At 42.8% G+C, this 20,113-nt stretch overlaps 1 protein-coding gene and 1 non-coding gene across 3 annotated transcripts in view; both read right to left on the reverse strand.

The window, feature by feature from the left end:
• SF3B3 (splicing factor 3b subunit 3) overlaps nt 1-20,113 on the reverse strand; it is a 54,998-nt gene that overhangs the window by 26,306 nt on the left and 8,579 nt on the right. For both annotated transcript variants that reach the window (XM_025369554.1, XM_025369555.1), the window contains exons 4-10: nt 19,229-19,401; nt 17,784-17,925; nt 14,655-14,767; nt 11,341-11,478; nt 10,608-10,711; nt 6,196-6,361; nt 3,203-3,298 (exon numbers count right to left, since the gene is read on the reverse strand). In XM_025369554.1, the coding sequence (XP_025225339.1) occupies nt 3,203-3,298; nt 6,196-6,361; nt 10,608-10,711; nt 11,341-11,478; nt 14,655-14,767; nt 17,784-17,925; nt 19,229-19,401 (932 nt within the window). The remainder of the gene's footprint in view (nt 1-3,202; nt 3,299-6,195; nt 6,362-10,607; nt 10,712-11,340; nt 11,479-14,654; nt 14,768-17,783; nt 17,926-19,228; nt 19,402-20,113) is intronic.
• Nucleotides 11,710-11,800, reverse strand: LOC112614882. Its single transcript, XR_003117184.1, has one exon. It is a non-coding gene; the product is annotated as a small nucleolar RNA SNORD111 (small nucleolar RNA).

Genomic DNA, 20,113 nt, shown 5'->3' on the forward strand with positions numbered 1-20,113 from the left:
GAAAACTGGGTGTGGGTTATACAGGAACTCACTTTACTATCTTTGCAATTTTTTTATAAATGTAAAATCATTATAAAATTAAAATTATTAAGTTTTTAAATGATCTAGAGACAACAAACTAGCCACTTATATACAGCATGTAACCTACATCTTATAGGAAGAACTCATGTATATTCACAGAAGGACTAGCACTTTTCCTAGTTTACTGGTATAATTTAATTAGAAGGAAGATCTAAGAACTTCATCAATAAAATTCAAGTGTCAATTATGCTACACTCTATACCAAACGTAAAACTGTCAGTCACCCTGGCTCAACTGAGACCACAATCTAGTTAGATAACAAGGTGTAACAAATAGACATACAGGAATAAAGCAACATTCAACAATTAAAAACAATTTTTTTTTTTTTTTGAGATGGAGTTTCGCTCTGTCGCCCAGGCTGGAGTGCAGTGGCACAATCTCTGCTCACCGCAAGCTCTGCCTCCCAGGTTCATGCCATTCTCCTGCCTCAGCCTCTTGAGTAGCTGGGACTACAGGCGCCCGCCACCACAACCAGCTAATTTTTTTGTATTTTTAGTAGAGACGGGGTTTCACTGTGTTAGCCAAGATGGTCTCGATCTCCTGACCTCATGATTCGCCCGCCTCGGAAAATATTTTTATACATAACAAAGGTGTGTCTATAGATTTGAAGTGGGGAGAGAAATACCAGGAAACTAAAAAATGATGATTCTTGAGCCCTTTATCTCTTACACTGTACAAAAATTTTCTGTTAATGCACATATGCACTTTTTTTTGGAGACAGTCTCGCTCTGTCGCCCAGGCTGGAGTGCAGTGGCATGATCTCGGCTCACTGCAACCTCCACCTCCCAGTTCAAGCGATTCTCCTGCCTCAGTCTCCTGAGCAGCTGGGATTACAGGAACCCACCACCACTCCCAGTTCATTTTTGTAGTTTTAGTAGAGAAGGGGTTTCACCACGTTGGCCAGGCTGGTCTCAAACTCCTGACCTCCGGTGATCTGCCCGCTTCAGCCTCCTAAAGTGCTGGAATTACAAGCGTGAGCCACCGTGCCCAGCTGCACGTATGCATTTTTTGTGTAAAGCGCTAGCTTTCATCATATGCTCACTAGGATCCAATGAGAAATAAGTAACTAACGAATCAAGAGCAATGGCTCTTGGCCAGGTGCGGTGGCTCACGCCTGTAATCGTAACACTTTGGGAGGGTGAAGTGGGAAGATCACTTGAGGCCCAGGAGTTCAAGACCAGCCCTGGCAACATAGCAAGACCCTGTCTCTACCCAAAATAAATAAATAAATTAGCTAAGCGTGATGGCGCACACCTGTAGTCCCAGCTACTCGGGAAGCTAAGGCGGGAGAACTGCTTGCTTGAGACTGGGTGTTGCAGGTTACACTGAAGCAAGGTCTCACCACTGCACTCAAGAAAAAAAAAAACACACACACACACACACACACCAGACCTGTGGCTCTAAATTGGGTCTGAGTCACTGAAATTTTGGTGAACTGATGATATATTTTGGCAGAGACAAAACATTTTCAAATTCCCTGAAACAGCAATGTTAACAGCTAACATTTATTGAACACTTCATGCCATATCTTAAGAGCTTTGTATGTATCATCTCATTTAATTCACACAATTCTTTATGGCAGGTACCAGTATTAAGTCCATTTTACAGAAGAAACAGAAACTTAGTAATAACTATTAAGTGGTAACACCGAATTCAAAACCGAGATTATCTTGGGCGTCTTCCAATAAAAATTTACAGAAACAGGTAGCAGGCCTCTTGAGAGCTCAGTTTGCCACTCCCAAGCTCTCAAAACAAACTGTTATAGGAAGCTTTTTATTTTATTCCTAACAAGTTCAAGTGCAGGGCCCTCACTAGAAGGCATTAACATTAGGACTATGATACACAGAGAATATGGGATCCAAGAAGGTAACTTTTAGTGTCCACCTTACCTAAAAAGCCCAGCAATAAAATATTCACTAAATAAATTATGATCTACCCACTTTGGTGAAATATTGCAGAAACACTAAAAATTATGACACTTGGCCAGGTGTGGTGGCTCAAGGCTGTGATCCTAGCACTTTGGGAAGCCAAAGCAAGCAGACTGCCTGACTCCAGGAGTTCAAGACCAGCCAGAGACTGGTCTCTACAAAAAATACAAAAATTAGCTGGATGTTGCGGCACATGCCTGTAGTCCCCAGTTATTCAGGAGGCTGAGGTGGGAGGATCGCCTGATCCCAGGAAGGTCAAGGCTGCAGTGAGCCATCATGGCACCACTGAATTCCAGCGTGGGACACAGAGTGGGACCCCCATCGCAAAAATAAATGAATAAATAAAAAGTATGCTATTTAACAGTATATAGTAATAAGGAATAAATTTAATAAGATACAAAAACATATATAGCATTGACATAGTTGATTTAACTAAGACTAGATGTATAGAGACAGTGAAATGTTCCATATAGATTTCCTAGCCTCCATGTCATGACTAGTGACCACGTGGGCTATTATGCTAACAAGTTAAGGAACAGAAAATAGCACAGGCTGGCCGGGCGTGGTGGCTCAAGCCTGTAATCCCAGCACTTTGGGAGGCCGAGATGGGCGGATCACGAGGTCAGGAGATCGAGACCATCCTGGCGAACACAGTGAAACCCCGTCTCTACTAAGAAATACAAAAAATAGCCGGGCGAGATGGCGGGCGCCTGTAGTCCCAGCTACTCGGGAGGCTGAGGCGGGAGAATGGCGTGAACCCGGGAGGCGGAGCTTGCAGTGAGCTGAGATCCGGCCACTGCACTCCAGCCTGGGCTACAAAGCGAGACTCCGTCTCAAAAAAAAAAAAAAAAGAAAAAAAAAAAGAAAATAGCACAGGCTGGGCACAGTGGCTTACACCTGTAATCAACACTTTGGGAGGCTGAGGCAGGACAATCACTTGAGCTCAGGAGGTCAAGGCTGCAGTGAGCCAAGATTGTGTCATTGCACACCAGCCTGGGCAACACAGTGAGACTGTTTCAGGGACAAAAAGAAAGAAAATCTCAAGTATAAACTTTGGGGAAGTCAGGGAGAAAGAACATACTTTTTCACAGACACCTTAACTATGTCTTTGACAACATCAGAGTAAACCCATAAACTACTTTGTCAATGCTTCCCTCCAAACCCTGCAGATTATCTAGAAATTGCAATCTTACCTCAAGTCCATGTCTTAGTACTCTCAGAGATGATCGGGGTCCCCTACCACAAGCCACATACAGCTGTGGAGTATCTTCATTGGCCAGATCAGCTATCTGCACAGAGAAAGTTAGAGGAAGAAACGTCTACAGTGCTGTTTTCAAACACAATTCTGATTCTCTAGTATCCCAGACATCCAGCTGCTTTCCAAAACAATTATCTGTTGATCAACATGTGAAAAGAGGTGAATCATCTGTATTACAGTTTTGTCAAACTGGACAGTTCAAATGAAAATTCTTTACTCTCTCTGCAAAGCAATGGAGCCTACCGTAACATACATGTGCATGTGAGTACTGAGGGTATACAGCCTTTACTCCAATCTCCCAAAAGAAATTAACTCACCCATTTTAAGTGTATCATCTTATTATTTATAAAGCCTCAATAAAGCACATCTGTTTTCCACAACTTTAAAAATATTTTGCTATTCTGAATCTATGTATATTTTCATGTGCATTTTAAAATATCACTCATTAGCTGGGTATGGTGGCTTGTGTCTATAGTCCCAGCTACTGAGGAGGCTGAGTTGGGAAAATCACTTCAGCCCAGGAGGCTGAGGCTGCAGTGAGTCATAACTGTGCCACTGCACTCTAGCCTGGGTGACAGAGTGAGACTCTTATCTCAAAAAAAATTTTAAAAATAAAACAAAACAAAACAGTAAAACATTCATATCGGATCCAGATGCTTCAGGCTAGCAAAAAGATCCATGGCAGTAATAAATGTGAAGAAGCCCTGCTATAGACACTTTAATTTCCCATTAATTTTATTTTTATTTTTTATTTAAGACAGAGTCTCACTCTGCCACCGAGGCTGGCGTGCAGTGGCACTGTGTCAACTCACTGCAACCTCCATCTCCTGGGTTCAAGCGATTCTCCTGCCTCAGCCTCCTAAGAAGCTGGGATTACAAGCACCCACCACCACGCCTGGCTAGTTTTTATATTTTTAGTAGAGATGGGGTTTCACCATGTTGGCCAGGCTGGTCTCAAACTCCTGACCTCAGGTCATCTACCCGCCTCGGCCTCCCAAAGTGCTGGGATTACAGGTGTGAACCACCGCGCCCGGTCTTTTTTTTTTTTTTTTGGAGACGGAGGCTCTGTTGCCCAGGCTAGAGTGCAGTGGCGCAATCTCAGCTCACTGCAAACTCCGCCTCTTGGGTTCACGCCATTCTCCTGCCTCAGCCTCCCAAGTAGCTGGGACTATAGGCGCCCGCCACCACGCCTGGCTAATTTTTTTGTATTTTTAGTAGACAGGGTTTCACCACGTTAGCCAGGATGGTCTCGATCTCCTGACCTTGTGATCCGCCCGCCTCGGCCTCGCAAAGTGCTGGGATTACAGGCATGAGCCACCGCGCCTGGTCTTTTTTTTTTTTTTCTTTGAGACAGAGTTGTGCTCTTGTTGCCTAGGCTGAGTACAATGGCGCGATCTCGGCTCACCGCAACCTCCGCCTCCTGAGTTCAAGTGATTCTCTTGCCTCAGCCTCCCAAGTAGCTGGGATTACAGGCATGTGCCACCACACCTGGCTAATTTTGTTTTTTTGTTGTTGCTGTTGTTGTTTTTAGTACAGGCAGGGTTTCTCCATGTTGGTCAGGCTGGTCTCAAACTCCCAACCTCAGGTGACCTGCCCACCTCGGCCTCCCAAAGTGCTGGGATTACAAGCATGGGCCACCATGCCTGGCTAAATTTTATTCTTGATGAATAAACTATTTACACACATTATTTATTCAAATTGCAATGAAGGTGGAAAAATCACTAATAATCAAATTAGAAATTAGTCACACTTGGCCGGGCGTGGTGGCTCACACCTATAATCCCAGCACTTTGGGAGGCCAAGGCAGGCAGATCACGAGGTCAGGAGATCACAGTGAAACCCCCCTCTACTAAAAATACAAAAAATTAGCTGGGCGTGGTGGCAAGCGCTAGCAGTTCCAGCTACTAGGGAGGCTGAGGCAGGAGAATGGCATGAACTTGGGAGGCGGAGCTTGCAGTGAACTGAGATCACGCCACTGCACTCCAACCTCCTGGGCGACAGATCGAGACTCCATCTCCACAAAAAAAAAAAAAAAAAAAAAAAAGAAAGAAAAGAAGTTAGTCACACTTATTTTCTGTTGCCCTCAAGACTAATCATTTCTCAGAAAGGAAGAACAAAGCAATTAATTTCAGATGGGTGTAATTAAACCTGTCTGAATGCTGATTTGTTTCCCCAGTACCCAGTGAACAAGCTCCTCTCCCATCAGAAGTGTGATTAACTACACAGGTGGTCCCTGATGGTCACTCAAACCCTGGCAATTGAGGATGCAACAGCATGATCAAATTCCTGGCTGTCACAACTGAGCACCACCAATGAGAGACACAATCTTCATTCTGTGCCACTGCAGGTTCCTCCTTGAGGTGGTGATTCAAAACTTTCTGTTACCAACTGATCCCAATGTCTCAGAACTATTTTAAAGAGGAACCGTGGTAAAATGAAGTACATACAGCTATATGTAGACTGTTATATGACAAGAGGTCAACCACAGAATACTGTGGAGTATATGACTCCACCTATTTTAAAAAGAAAAATACAGAACACATAAACATATACATGATTCTAAATGCAGATAAAACACCTGGAAGCAGTTACAAGAAGTTGTTAACATAAGCAATATGGTTCAATGGAGCGGATGGGTGAGAAGATTATAGGGAGGACTTTTACTTTTCACTTTTTACATGGTCTGATTTTTTTCCTCCCCAGCAAGCAGTACAGGAATATGATCTGAATTTTTACATTAAACGTGAGTTTCATCATTATGGGAAAAAAAGCCCAAGGACTTATTAATGGTTTTTTATGCTCACACTTCTACCTCTAACTGCTTTACACACTGGCGAGTTCAAGGAAATACTAATAAAGCTATTTCTTAGACTAGATCTCAGTTTAACTTTAGATTGATTGTGGAAGGGACTGGAAAGACCCACCAACCTGGCAAAACAGAATGGGAGAGAGGCTGTCCAACTCATCAACCAGCACAAGGTTTTTAAGTGGTCTTGGCTGAAAAAAGAATGTGTCTCCTTCTTCCAGAGGCATGGCTGATGAAAACTCAGGTTCTTCATCATCATCTCCAAGATGTGCAATTTGATATAAATAACTGGGAAGAAGTAGAGAAGAGAAACTTTCGGTAACGAGTTCTCTGCCTGACGATAATGTCTGACATCAATATAAAGCACAAGCTATTTGATTATATTAAGATACTACTGTTATTATTTTTAGGTGTTAACATTAAGTAAGATAGCTAGGATTTGTTTCAAAACAATTCAGGGAGAAGATCTGGGAAGTGCAGTGAGTGTTTTATTTATAGCACAAGCAACAAAGAAAACACAGATAAACTGGACTTCATCAAAATTTAAAACTTTCATGCATCAAAGGAAGAAAGTAAGATGACAACCCACCAAATGAGAGAAAATATTTGCAAATCATATTTCTGACAAGGGTCTAGTACCCAGAACACATAGAGAACTCAAATACAAGAAGACAACTCTTAAAAAATGGGCAACGGGATTTGAATAGACATTTCTCCAAAAAAGATACACAAATGGCCAATAAACACAAAAAGATGCTCAACATCAGCTGGGCACGGTGGTTTACGCCTGTAATCCCAGCACTTTGGGAGGCCGAGGCGGGCAGATCACGAGGTCAGGAGATCGAGACCATCCCGGCGAACATGGTGAAACCCCCTCTCTACTAAAAATACAAAAAAAATCAGCCGGGCGAGGTGGCGAGCGCCTGTAGTCCCAGCTTCTCGGGAGGCTGAGGCAGGAGAATGGCGTGAACCCGGGAGGCGACGGAGCTTGCAGTGAGTGGAGATCGCACCACTGCACTCCAGCCTGGAAGACAGAGCAAGACTCCGTCTCAAAAAAAAAAAAAAAAAAAAAAAATAGATGCTCAACATCACTCATCACCGGGGAAAGGCAAAGCTACCACTTCATACCACCACTGCATACCTAGCAGGATGGCTATAATCACAAATGTGGAAAACAAGTTGGCAAGGATGTGGAGAAACTGGAGCCCTCATATACTGCTGTTGGGAATGTAAAACGGATGTAGCTGCTTTGAGAAAGTTTGGTGGTTTCTCAAAAAGTTAAACACGGAATTACCATGACCCAGTAATTCCACTCCTACATATACACCCAAAAAAACTAAAAATGGGGACTCAAATAGGTATTAGCACAGCAACATCTACCACAGCATTACTCCCAATAGTGAAAGGTGGACACAATCCAAGTGTACATCAGCAGTAGAATGGATAAACAAAATACAGTATGTACATACAATGAGTAATTCTGCCATAAAAAGGAATGAAGTTCTGACACAGGCTACCAAAACATGAATCTCCTTCTTTTTTTTTTTGAATATGAATCTTCTAAATATTATGCCAAGTAAAATGAGCTAGATACAAAGGGACAAATATCAGCCAGGCACTGTGGCTCAAGTCTGTAATCCCAGCACACTGGGAGACTGAGGCAGGTGGATTGCTTAAGTCCAGAAGTTTGAGACTCTACAAGAAATACAAATATTAGCCAGGCATGTGCCTTGCTAATTAATAGTCCCAGCTACTTGGGAGGCTGAGATGGAAGGATCACCTTGAGCCTGGGAGGTTGAGGATGCAGCAAGCCGAGACTGTGCCCCTGCACTCCAGCATCCCAGAAAACAGAGTAAGACTCTGTCTCAAACAAACAACAACAACAAAAAAACCCAAAAAGCTAAGAAGGCTCGGCTGGGCACGGTAGCACACGCCTGGAGTCCCAGCACTTCGGAAGGCCAAGGTGGATGGATCGCTTGAGGTCAGGAGTTTGAGACCAGCTTGGCCAACATGGCAAAACCCTGTTCTCTCCTAAAAATACAAAAAAAAATTAGCTGGGCATGGTGGCACACACCTGAGTCCAAGCTACTCAGGAGGCTGAGAGAGGAGAATCGTTTGAAGCCAGGAGATGGAGGTTGCAGTGAGCTGAGATCACTGCACTCCACCCTGAGTGATAGAGTGAGTCGATCAAAAAAAAAAAAAAAAAAAAAAAAAGGCCCAAAAACCTGAAAGGTAGGTGTGGTGGTTTAAGTTTACAATCCCAGCACTTTGGGAGGCCAAGGGGAGAGGATTGCTTGGGTCCAGGAGTTCGAGACCAGCCTGGAAGACATAGTGACACCCTATCTTGATTTAAAAATGAAAGAAAAAAGTCACTGAGGAGTAAAAGGCATTTTATTTAAGATTGAGAGAATAGCTAGAAACAAGGCAGAAATGGCACAAAATCCTAGACAGTATTTTAATTATGAAGAAACTGAGCACTAGATTAGTAAAGTGGTATGACTACACTTTAGAAGATGCTGGCAAGACCATGTCACCTTATCTTGTGTAAGTAACTTGTAGTCTTAGACAGTGGTCTTAAATTTGAGGCTAGAATTCAGATTTCTTCCATTTGGCAATGAAAAGCCACTTATGATTATGATACAGGGATAGGGGAAATTATTTATTCAAGGTTGTCTTGTCTGCTGGATGAGATGATGCTATAAAAGGCTGAGTTTTGGCCGGGCGCGGTGGCTCAAGCCTGTAATCCCAGCACTTTGGGAGGCCGAGACGGGCGGATCATGAGGTCAGGAGATCGAGACCATCCTGGCTAATACGGTGAAACCCCGTCTCTACTAAAAAATACAAAAAACTAGCCGGGCGAAGTGGCGGGTGCCTGTAGTCCCAGCTACTCGGGAGGCTGAGGCAGGAGAATGGCGTGAACCCGGGAGGCGGAGCTTGCAGTGAGCTGAGATCCGGCCACTGCACTCCAGCCTGGGTGACAGAGCAAGACTCCGTCTCAAAAAAAAAAAAAAAAAAAAAAAAAGGCTGAGTTTTACAGGAAAGGCAATGAAATAAAAAAACTAGTGAACTAGTTCAGATTAGCATTACGAAAAGGGGTACAGAAGTAAAAACAGAATTTAGCACATGACTGAAAGTGATGGACAATAAAAAAAAATTGAGATTTCACACTTTAGTTGCTATAACTAGTCTATTAGACACTAACAGAAATAGTGAGGATGGGAGGGCTGCTGATATGGGTGGGCAGCTAAGTGCTGGTAAGCTTCAACCCTAGATAGGTACCTGTCAAGTGCTTATGGAACATCTCTTTAATAGTAAGTATTTCATTTTTTTTATTTAATTTTTCTTTTTTGAGACGGAGTCTTGCTCAACGCCCAGGCTGGAGTGCAATGACGCGATCTCGGCTCACTGCAACCTCCAACTCCCAAGTCCAAGCGATTCTCCTGCCTCGGCCTCCCAAGTAGCTGGCATTATAGGCGCCCGCCACCATGCCCGGCTAATTTTTGTATTTTTAGTAGAGACAGGGTTTCACCATGTTGTCCAGCTGGTCTCGAACTCCAGCCTCAGGTGATCTGCCCATCTTGGATTCCCAAAGTGTTGGGATTACAGTCGTGAGCCACTAAGCCCAGCAGTACTTAAGTATTTCAATAAGTATTTATTTGATGAAATGGCCGGCGCGGTGGCTCACACCTATAATCCACCCACTTTGGTAGGTCGAGGCGGGCGGATCACCTGAGGTTGGGAGTTTGAGACCAGCCTGAGCAACATGGAGAAACCCTGTCCCTACCAAAAATATAAAATGACCTGGGCGTGGTGGTGCATGCCTGTAATCCCAGCAACTCAGGAGGCTGAGGCAGGAGAAGCGTTTGAACCTGGGAGGCGGAGGTTGCAGTGAGCCAAGATCACGCCGGTGCACTCCAGCCACAACAAGGGCGAAACTCCATTTCAAAAAAAAAAATTATTTGATGAAATGTTCAGCCAAAAACTCAGAAGAGACATCAAATCTAAAGATAGTTCTGGAGATACCCACAGAGGTACTGACTGAAGCCACTAAAATAAAGGAAGGTAAGACAAAGAAAGACTCTAAAGGGAGAAAACAAACTTTTCTTTTGAAAGAACTAACACATTCTTGTGAAAAGCTCCCTAAGCCTCAAAGTCACACCTTCCTACTATCAACCCTTTTTTTTTTTTTTTTTGAGATACAGTTTCATTCTTGTTACCCAGGCTGGAGTACAGTGGCGTGATCTCAGCTCACTGAAACCTCTACCTCCCGGATTCAAGTGATTCTACTGCCTCAGCCTCCCGAGTAGCTGGGATCACAGGTGCCAGCCACCACACCCAGCTAATTTTTGTATTTTAGGTGGAAATGGGGTTTCACCATGTTGACCAGGCTGGTCTCGAACTCCTGACCTCAGATGATTCACCCGCCTCGGCCTCCCAAAGAACTAGGATTACAGGCGTGAGTCACTGCACCCAGCCTCTGCTGCCAACTTTTATCGCAACCAGGGTGAACTAGGGTAACAGAAGGATTACTCACTGGTTTCCAAATTCTGATGCTACAAAAAGGAATCCTGTTTTAAGCACACACATGGCAGCAGCAACTGGTACAGTATCAAAATACTTGAGCCGGATCTCAGTAACCTGGCGAGAAAAGAAACATTCTGGTGTACTAACAAGTGAAGTGAGCCCCATATTGTAAGACAGCACAGGCTGAGTAGCAAATAAAATACTGTATTTCATATCTGACCAGGGGACAGCAAACTCCAGCTCACGGGCCAGTCATGTCAATTATTACTGGCTGTGGCTATCTTCGTACGTAACGGCAGAGTTGAGTAGTTGAGACGGAGACTACGTAGCTCACAAAAGCTGCAAATATTTACTATGTGGCCTTTACAAAAACATGTTTGACAATTCCTGATCCAAACAGCTACCTAAGAAATTGCCCAACTATTCACAGAGCTCGTCCATAAGATAAAACTAGTAACAGATCACGTTTATTACCAGTTTTCAGTAGAAACAGAGACCTTTATTTTCTTCACATCAATTATTACCACCTAAAAATAATCACTACAAGTGGCATTACCACTCATATTGTATGTAAGATTACCAGACAAAAAAATCTAATAACCAGAGAGAAAAATCTATACTCATATACCGGTTCCAAAGGCAACTACTTTCTAATTTCCATTATTTTAACTTGTAAACTATTACCTGTCTTGCCTATCTCATCTCATAGAGTAGCTGTACTGGTCCTTCCATGATCTACTTACCATATCTTCATCTGTCTCCAAAGTGATCTTAAAGATATCTCCCTGCTCAGTTTGAGCCAAAAAGAAGAACATCGATTTGGTCTTATGGGTTGCAGAGCAAACAAAAATCATTCCTCTTTCAGGGTCATCCAGGTCATTCTAGCAAAGTCAAAAACACAAACACAATCGACGTCTTAGAAATGGGTACTTCTTAGTTCTGGAATTCAGCACTTTACCAATAGGGATTACACATGACATTAAAGGCCTAAAGGCACAAGCTTTGATCCAGAGTGTCCTGCTAGCCAGAACACTGGAACTCCACAGCTTAAAATTCTCCTGCTACAAATATCTAATAAACTCTGGGTAACCAAAAGAGTCCCAATTTCACTACAGCCTGATCAGATCCATAAGGCAAAAATTATCTCCAGAGAAAAATGTCTGAGAAGAGACATGAAATTTAAAGAGTCATCATTTCAGGCTGTGAATGAAGCACTGCTCCATCCAAACTACCATGTTCTACATCAAATGCCTGATTCCTAAAAGGCACCTTCTTAGATATGATTTTGAATTTTTTTTCTTTTCAAGACAATGTCTCACTATGTTGCCCAGACTGGTCTCTAACTCCTGGGCTCAAGGGATCCTCCCGCCTCAGCCTCTCAAGTAGCTGGGGATCAGAGGAACACCACTGCGCCTGGCTTGCGTTTTTTAACGTTTTCAACAGTTTCTATTTCTCTCACCGAGTAAGTTCGGCAAGAATTTTAGACTTTGTTATTGCAAAGCCAAGTACGGTGCCTGGCATAGTTAGGTCTCAACGTCTAATTAACTTAGTGACTTCCCGTCCCTTAACAAGAAGAATTTAACTTGCCAAATTTCTTCTAAGGTTTTCTAATATTGATGGAATCTTACATACTACGTATTAGATTAAATTAAATCCTAAAGTTCAACTCCAGGACAGATAATTAACAGCAAATAAATAATCCAGGGGTGAGGGGAGAGATGGCAATAACTGATTCAAAGGATCCACACCAAAACCACTGGGTGAAAAGATGCTGGGGAAGAGGAATATTCACTAATCTCAGGAAGAAGGATATTTACTAGTCTCAGGATGAGGGGCATTCACTAGTCTCAAAGATCACCATCAAATTCCATTATCAGTTACCAAAAAAGAAAAGACACCATTACAATGAAGACAATGGGCAGGCACCACCTTAACAAAGTGACCAAGTTAATGTCTCAATTAGATAAACCAACATTATGGACACACAATGTGTGATATAGTGGAGAATATATATCACCTATATATCACCCCCTCTGCACTTATTATATCAAAAACATTAAACTCAATATAATCATGAGGAAACGGACTATGGGACAGACTATAAGAATTAGCTGGCCAGGCACGGTGGCTCAGGCCTGTAATACCAACACTTGGGAGGCCGAGACAGGCAGATCAAAAGGTCACGAGTTCGAGACCAACCTGGCCAATATGGTGAAACCCCACCTCTACTAAAAATACAAAAATTAGCTGGGCATGGTAGCAGGTGCCTGTAGTAACAGCTACTTGGGAGGCTGAGATGGATCACTTGAGCCTGGGAGGTCGAGGATGCAGTGAGCCAAGATTGCGCCACTGAACTCGAGCCTGGGCAACAGAGCAAAACTCCACCTCAAAAAAAAAAAAAAAAGAAAATTAGCTCAGACTGGCAGGGCGCCTCATGCCTGTAATCCCAGCATTTTGGGAGGCCAAGGCAGGCAGATGACTTGAGGTCAGGAGTTTGGGACCAGACTGGCCAACATGGCAAACTCCGTCTCTATAAATACAAAAAGGGGACCAGGTGCGGTGGCTCACACCTGTAACCCCAACACTTTGGGAGGCTGAGGCGGGCGGATCATGAGGTCAGGAGATCGAGACCACGGTGAAACCCCGTCTTTACTAAAAATACAAAAAGTAGCCGGGCGCGTGGCAGATGCCTGTAGTCCCAACTACTCGGGAGGCTGAGGCAGGAGAATGGAGTGAATCCAGGAGGCAGAGCTTGCAGTGAGCCGAGATTGAGCCACTATTCTCCAGCCTAGGTGACAGAGCGAGAGACTCAGTCTCAAAAATAAATAAATAAGGCGGGACATGGTGGCTCACGCCTGTAATCCCAGCACTTTGGGAGGCCGAGGTGGGCGGATCATGAGGTCAGGAGATCGAGACCATCCTAGCTAACATGGTGAAATGCCATCTCTACTAAAAATACCAAACAAAAATTAGCCAGGCGTGGTGGCGGGCGCCTGTAGTCCCAGCTACTCGGGAGGCTGAGGCAGGAGAATCGCGTGAACCCAGGAGGTGGAGACTGCAATAAGCAGAGATAAAAAATAATAATAAAATAAAGAAATAAATAAAAATTTAAAAATACAAATACAAAAAATAAAAATACAAAAAAGATTAGCCGGGTGTGGCAGTGAACGCCTGTAATCCTGGCTACTTGGGAGGCTGAGGTGGGAAAACCACTTGAGGTTGCAGTGAGCCAAAATCACAACACTGCACTCCAGTATGGGAAACAGGGAAACAGAGCGAGACTCCATCTCAAAAAAAAAAAAAAAAAAAAAAAAAGGTGAGAGGGAAATATCCCAAACTAAGAGAGACTAAAGGCCAATTACAAAGGAACTTTTTGGGATGACAGAAATATGAATATGAACTAAACATAAGGTAACGGTACTACACAACATGTTACAATTTCTTGGGTATGATATTGGCAATCTGGTTATATAGGAAAATGTCCTTGTTCTCGGGAGTCATCTCAGAAGATTATTGGAGTGAGGCATCATAATGCCTGTAACTTCTTTTCAAATTGCTTAGCCGAGAAAAGCATACGGACATATCATGAAAAAGAAAAAACAAATGTAGCAAAATATTAATAACTGATTAATCTAAATGATAGGCATGTGGGAATTCATTGTTCTATTATTTTTAAACTTTCTGTATTTTGGAATTTTCAAAATAAAAATGTTGGAAAAAAACAAGCAAAACAGAATAAAAGGCAACCTATCTCTAACAAATATGCCTGGTTTCTCCAAACTAGAAACGTTCAGGAATTTCAAATTAATAACTGTCCATAGGTTCCTCTGAAATAGATATTAGATTAGTTTTAATTCTCTTTATAAACGAATTGTTTAGCTTTTACTAAAATATTTTAGCAGCTTTATTAAAAACAACATTTATGTCCCTGTCCCGGGGTCACTGAATTTTTTTTTTTACTTCACAAAAAAAGTAACTTGGTAACAAACTAAGAGACTATACTGTAATCACAAAAATTAAAACACAAATATCTCTCTTCTCATATCAAAGATCTTACCCGCCTCCTGGGAATTGGACAGCGGATATCTGGCTGGTCACCAAAGTTCTTGTAAGTAATATAGTTTTCAGAGCAGATCAGTACTCCACTTGGGCCATCTGACCCTCCTGGAACTGTGAGAGAAAATAAAACTTAGCAGGGACTTTGATACAGACATGAATTTCTTCAGCTTTCAATTCCTCCTCTCTTTCAGCACAACTTCATGATGGTAATGTGCCTAATGCTAAGAAACATTTCAAGTGTTTCTCCTCCCTTATGCTCATGGTAGATAAGGATGAAGCATAGTTTGTGTTTACATAGAAGGTCTGATCAGCCTGGATAACATATCCAAATGTTTACCGCCAACCCAAATGCAGTTCTCATCTTCAGATGTATAATCCATCAAATCACCTATTGGACATGGACCTTCCACTGGTATTTTTAAAATACAGTGTGTTCAAGCCAGGCATGGTGGCTCATGCCTGTAATCCTAGCACTTTGGGAGACCAAGGAGGATCACTTGAGGTCAGGAGTTCGAGACTAGCCTGGCCAACATGGTGAAACCCCATCTCTACTAAAAATACAAAAATTAGCCAGGTGTGGGAGCGCATGCCTGCAATCCCAGCTACTCAGGAAGCTGAGGCAGGAGAATCACTTGAACCCAGGAGGTGGAGATTGTAGTGAGCTGAGATGGCACCACTGCATTCCAGCCTAGACAACAGAGTACGACTTCATCTCAAAAAAATAAATAAATAAAATAAAATAAAATAAGCAAAATAAAATAATAGGTCAGTCGCGGTGGCTCACACTTGTAATCCCACCACTCTCGGAGGCTGAGGCAGGAAGATCACCTGAGGTCAGGAGTTCGAGACCAGCCTGGCCAACATGGTGAAATCCCATCTCCACTAAAAATACAAAAATTAGCCAGGCATTGTGGTGGGCACCTGTAATCCCAGCTACTCGGGAGGCTGAGGCAGGAGAATTGCTTAAACTCAGGAGGCTGAGGTTGTAGTGAGCCAAGATCATGCCACTGCGCTCTAGCCTGGGTGACAGTGCGAGATTCTGTCTCAAAAAAATAAAAATAAAATAACAGTGTGTTCATAAACAAACTCAGGTTCCTTCCCAACCCTGCTGCACCTCCTAGATTCTCCACCTTAGAGAATACTACCATCAACTAACAGACCAAACCAGATACCTGAGTATAATCCTTCAATTCTCTCTCCTCCCACAGCCCTATTGATTCTACCTCCTTAGCAGCTACCAGTATCTCTTAGTTTAATGTCCTGATCAGTCTCCTGCCTTCAGTCTTAATAGCCTCCATTTCATTAGCCAAAGTATAAGCAATTAATCTAAGGTTGTCAGTCTATCAGATTATTTCCCTACTTAGAATCCTTCAGTAGCTTTCACCCCACCCCTACTCCTATCCCAGTCCCTTAATTAAATCATAATGAGCTTTTAATTATTTGAATGAACCACGTTATTTCTTGTATTTAGGCTTTTGTAAATGCTGTTCCCTTTGCTTACAACTGAAACTTCCTCTCCCACTCCAACTGCACCTAGCTAACTCCTAACTAGCCCTCAGGTTTCAGCTTAGAGACTCCAGCAAGCTTTCTGTAACACATTCCTTTCCTTTCCCTGTTTAGGGAACTTCTCTGTGCTATCATGGCATTTGGCACAGTTTCTGGTAATTGGTTATTTATCTGTATTCACCACTAGACTCAATCTTGCATAAAAGCGGCACCACATCTAATTTTTCACCACTGAAGTCCCAAGATCCAGCAGATGGACTTAGCACATAATGATTGCAAAGGCTCAATAAAAATGTGTTGAAAGAATGAAAAAGCCCTTGTGAAAGGTATGGTAATATGTTACAAGTAACGAGATGTGTAATCCACTTTCCATAAGTCATCTGCTTAACGTATTAACAATCTCTAAGATTAATACTCAAAGTGCTGTCCTTTATTTTTATTCTCCAATATCTTCCCCAAACATCTTATTTTAGACATCAATTCAAGTGCAAATGATTCAAAATAGAACAGATCAGTTTTCCCCAAGCCTGCTGAAATGCAGACGACCACAAATGTAGCTGCACTCCTTTAATCTTTTAATATAATGAAATAGTAATGTGGATTTCCCAATGGTGAACTGATTTCCAACTATGAACTGATTTCCAACTGTGAAAGTATTTTCCATCTTTTAGCTCCTCCAAAAACGTTACTTAGCTATGTGCATTTAAAACACTGAATCTGATTTGCTGGAATGTTAGCTTTTCTTATCTACAACCATATGAACCAGCCTGCAAATTTTTTTTGTTACTGTCAATCCAGTTTTGATATTGTAGTCATACTAGACTCACAGAGTGGTACAGTAGCATTTACTCTTTTTCTACTCTGGAGAAATCTGTTTTACTTTTTTTTTTTTTTTTTAATATTTATTTTTTCATTGAGACAAGGTCTCACCTTGTTTCCCAGGATGGTCTCAAACTCCTGAGATCAAGTGATCCTCCTGCCTCAGCCTCCTAAAGTGCTAGGGTTATAGGTGATGAGCCACTGCGCCCAGCCAAGAAACTTATTTTAAAACAGAATACATATATGTCCCTCAACAAAAAAATAAAAGCTTTCCTGAAAATCCTGGACCTCAATCTTCTGGGAGTGACTTTGGGCTACTGCTTCAATTTCTCTAATGCTGGTCTATTGAGGTTCTTAATTTATTTTTGGATCAATCTGGTAATCGTTTTCAAAAATATTTCCATTTTGTTTAAGTTTTCATATTCACAGGTTTTATCTTGTTGGGTTTGTCCATTTCATTTGGCTTTTCAAAGAGCTAGGTTTGAAAAAGGGGGAAAAACTGACTACAGTCAAACTGTCACAACAACTAATAGTAATGAATATTCCAAACCGACTGCTCCCTTCAACTTCTCTTCCCTGCCCTCAGTAGGAAATGAGTTATTAAGGAGCTAAACACTCTTTATCCCCAACACTTTTTAAAATCACTGCACCACATGAACTTCTAACCTGTCCAAAAGACAGACAAGGTATTCAGGTTCACAACAAATGGATTAATTCCCAAACCCTTTAAGTAAAACCTATTACGTTTGGGCATAAAATGAACCAAGTAAAAGGGTACAAAGCAGCTCTGAAAGAAAAGTACCTGTAATAAGGAAGTTGCCGTGTTCCTCCAAAGGTTCACTGTATTTTCGGACCACATGATTTAAACCAAGGTCTAGCTCATAGAAAGTAAGTGTCTGCTGGGTATTAGCTGCTGCTTCCCCTGTCGGATCATTGTCTGCTTCCTACAGAGAACAGTGGCATAAAAACTAATCAGCAGCATAAAATCGAAGATCTAGAAAGTACATCAGGACTCCAATTTAGAAATGAGAAAACAGAAGTCCACAAACGTCATTTTTTTTTTTTTTTTTTTTTGAGAGACAGGTTCTCACTCTGTCACCCAGGCTGCAGTGCACAGTGGTATAATCTTTTCTTTTTTTTTGAGATGGAGTTTCGCTCTTGTTGCCCAGGCTGGAGTGCAATGGCACGATCTCAGCTCACCGCAACCTCCGCCTCCCGGGTTCAAGCGATTCTCCTGTCTCAGCCGCCCGAGTTGCTGGGATTACAAGCATGCGCCACCACGACTGGCTAATTTTGTATTTTTAGTAGAGACGGGGTTTCTCCATGTTGGTCAGGCTAGTCTCAAACTCCTGACCTCAGGTGATCCGCCCGCTTCGGCCTCCCAAAGTGCCTGGATTACAGGCATGAGCCATTGCACCTGACCACAGTGGTAAAATCTTATCTCACTGCAGCCTAGAATTCCTGGGCCTCAGGCTCCCAAGCGGCTAGGACTATAGGCACATGCCACCATACCTGGCTGACGCCAAATAGTTTGACAAAGTTTATGCTACAAGATAAAGGCAGAGCTAGAATGAGAACTGCAATCTCCAAATTCTGGATCCAGGGATCTCTCTACTAGAGAACACTGCCTTCCATTCAAGGCAAAGAATAGTATGCTCTGTGAAAAAATACCTTAAACACAGCTTCACCTTTTTCATGAAGCTTTTCCCAATAAATATCTCATTTCCATAGAGAGATTACTTAAATCAGAGAAAGACTATTAAATAGTTGGTTAACCTCTGAAGTATCCCAAAGAATTTCAGTAAGGCATTTGGAATATGGAGAAGATGTGCTAGCAGGACAGAATTAAGACATGAACAAGGGGCTGGGCAAGGTGGCTCAGGCCTGTAATCCCAGCAGTCTGGGAGGGTGAGGTGGGCCAATCACCTGGGGTCAGGAGACCAGCTTGGCCAACATGGTGAAACCCCATCTCTACTAAAAACAAAAATTAGCTGGGTGCAGTGGCAGTGCCTGTAGTCCCAGCTACTCAGGAGGCTGAGGCAGGAGAGTTACTTGAACCCAGGAGGCAGAGGTTGCAGTGAGCTGAGACTGCCACTGCACTCCAGCCTGGGCAACAGAGCAAGACTCTGTGTCAAAAAAAAAACAAACAACAACAACAAAAAAACACATATGCACAAGGAAGAAAACAATCTTTAAAAAAACAACGAGGTGACTGAAAGAAATGCAAAGAGACAGGGTCCCCATTACCTCATAATCCATTTCCAGACAAGCAAACATTGGATTTTCAAATCCAACATCTACTCCAACTACATGATACACTAAAGTATTTGCTTTGTGGGCTTCCAGGGGAGATGAAATGGTAAGTCGGGCTGCAGCATCTCTGTTCAAAATATACACCAATTTCTGTTTCTCAATGGCACCTGTAGTTGAAGGAGATAAAACATACAAGATTCCCAGATGAGAAGAGACACTTACAGAACTAGTCACATCATGCTTTTCTTTTAATCATTATTAACAGCAGTAACTCTACAAGTATAACAACTCAGGATTCTGTTCTCTATCATCAGAATAGCACTTTGGGAGACTGAGGCGGGTGGATCACCTGAGGTCACGAGTTCAAGACCAGCCTGACTAACATGGTAAAACCTCATCTCTGCTAAATACAAAAAATTAGCTAGGTGTGGTGGCACATGCCTCTAATCCTAGCTACCTGGGAGGCTGGGGCAGGAGAATCGCTTGAATCCGAGAGGAAGAGGTTGCAGTGAGCTGAGATCGCACCACTGCACTCCAGCCTGGGCAACAAGAGTGAAACTCTGTCTCATTAAAAAAAAAAAAAAAAACGGCCGGGCGCGGTGGCTCAAGCCTGTAATCCCAGCACTTTGGGAGGCCGAGACGGGCGGATCACGAGGTCAGGAGATCGAGACCATCCTGGCTAACACGGTGAAACCCCGTCTCTACTAAAAATACAAGAAAATTAGCCGGGCGAGGTGGTGGGCGCCTGTAGTCCCAGCTACTTGGGAGGCTGAGGCAGGAGAATGGCGTGAACCCGGGGGGGCGGAGCTTGCAGTGAGCCGAGATCGCGCCACTGCACTCCAGCCTGGGGCACAGAGCAAGACTCCGTCTCAAAAAAAA

Source organism: Theropithecus gelada, chromosome 20, assembly GCF_003255815.1.
Source record: "Theropithecus gelada isolate Dixy chromosome 20, Tgel_1.0, whole genome shotgun sequence".
Taxonomy (NCBI): domain Eukaryota; kingdom Metazoa; phylum Chordata; class Mammalia; order Primates; family Cercopithecidae; genus Theropithecus; species Theropithecus gelada.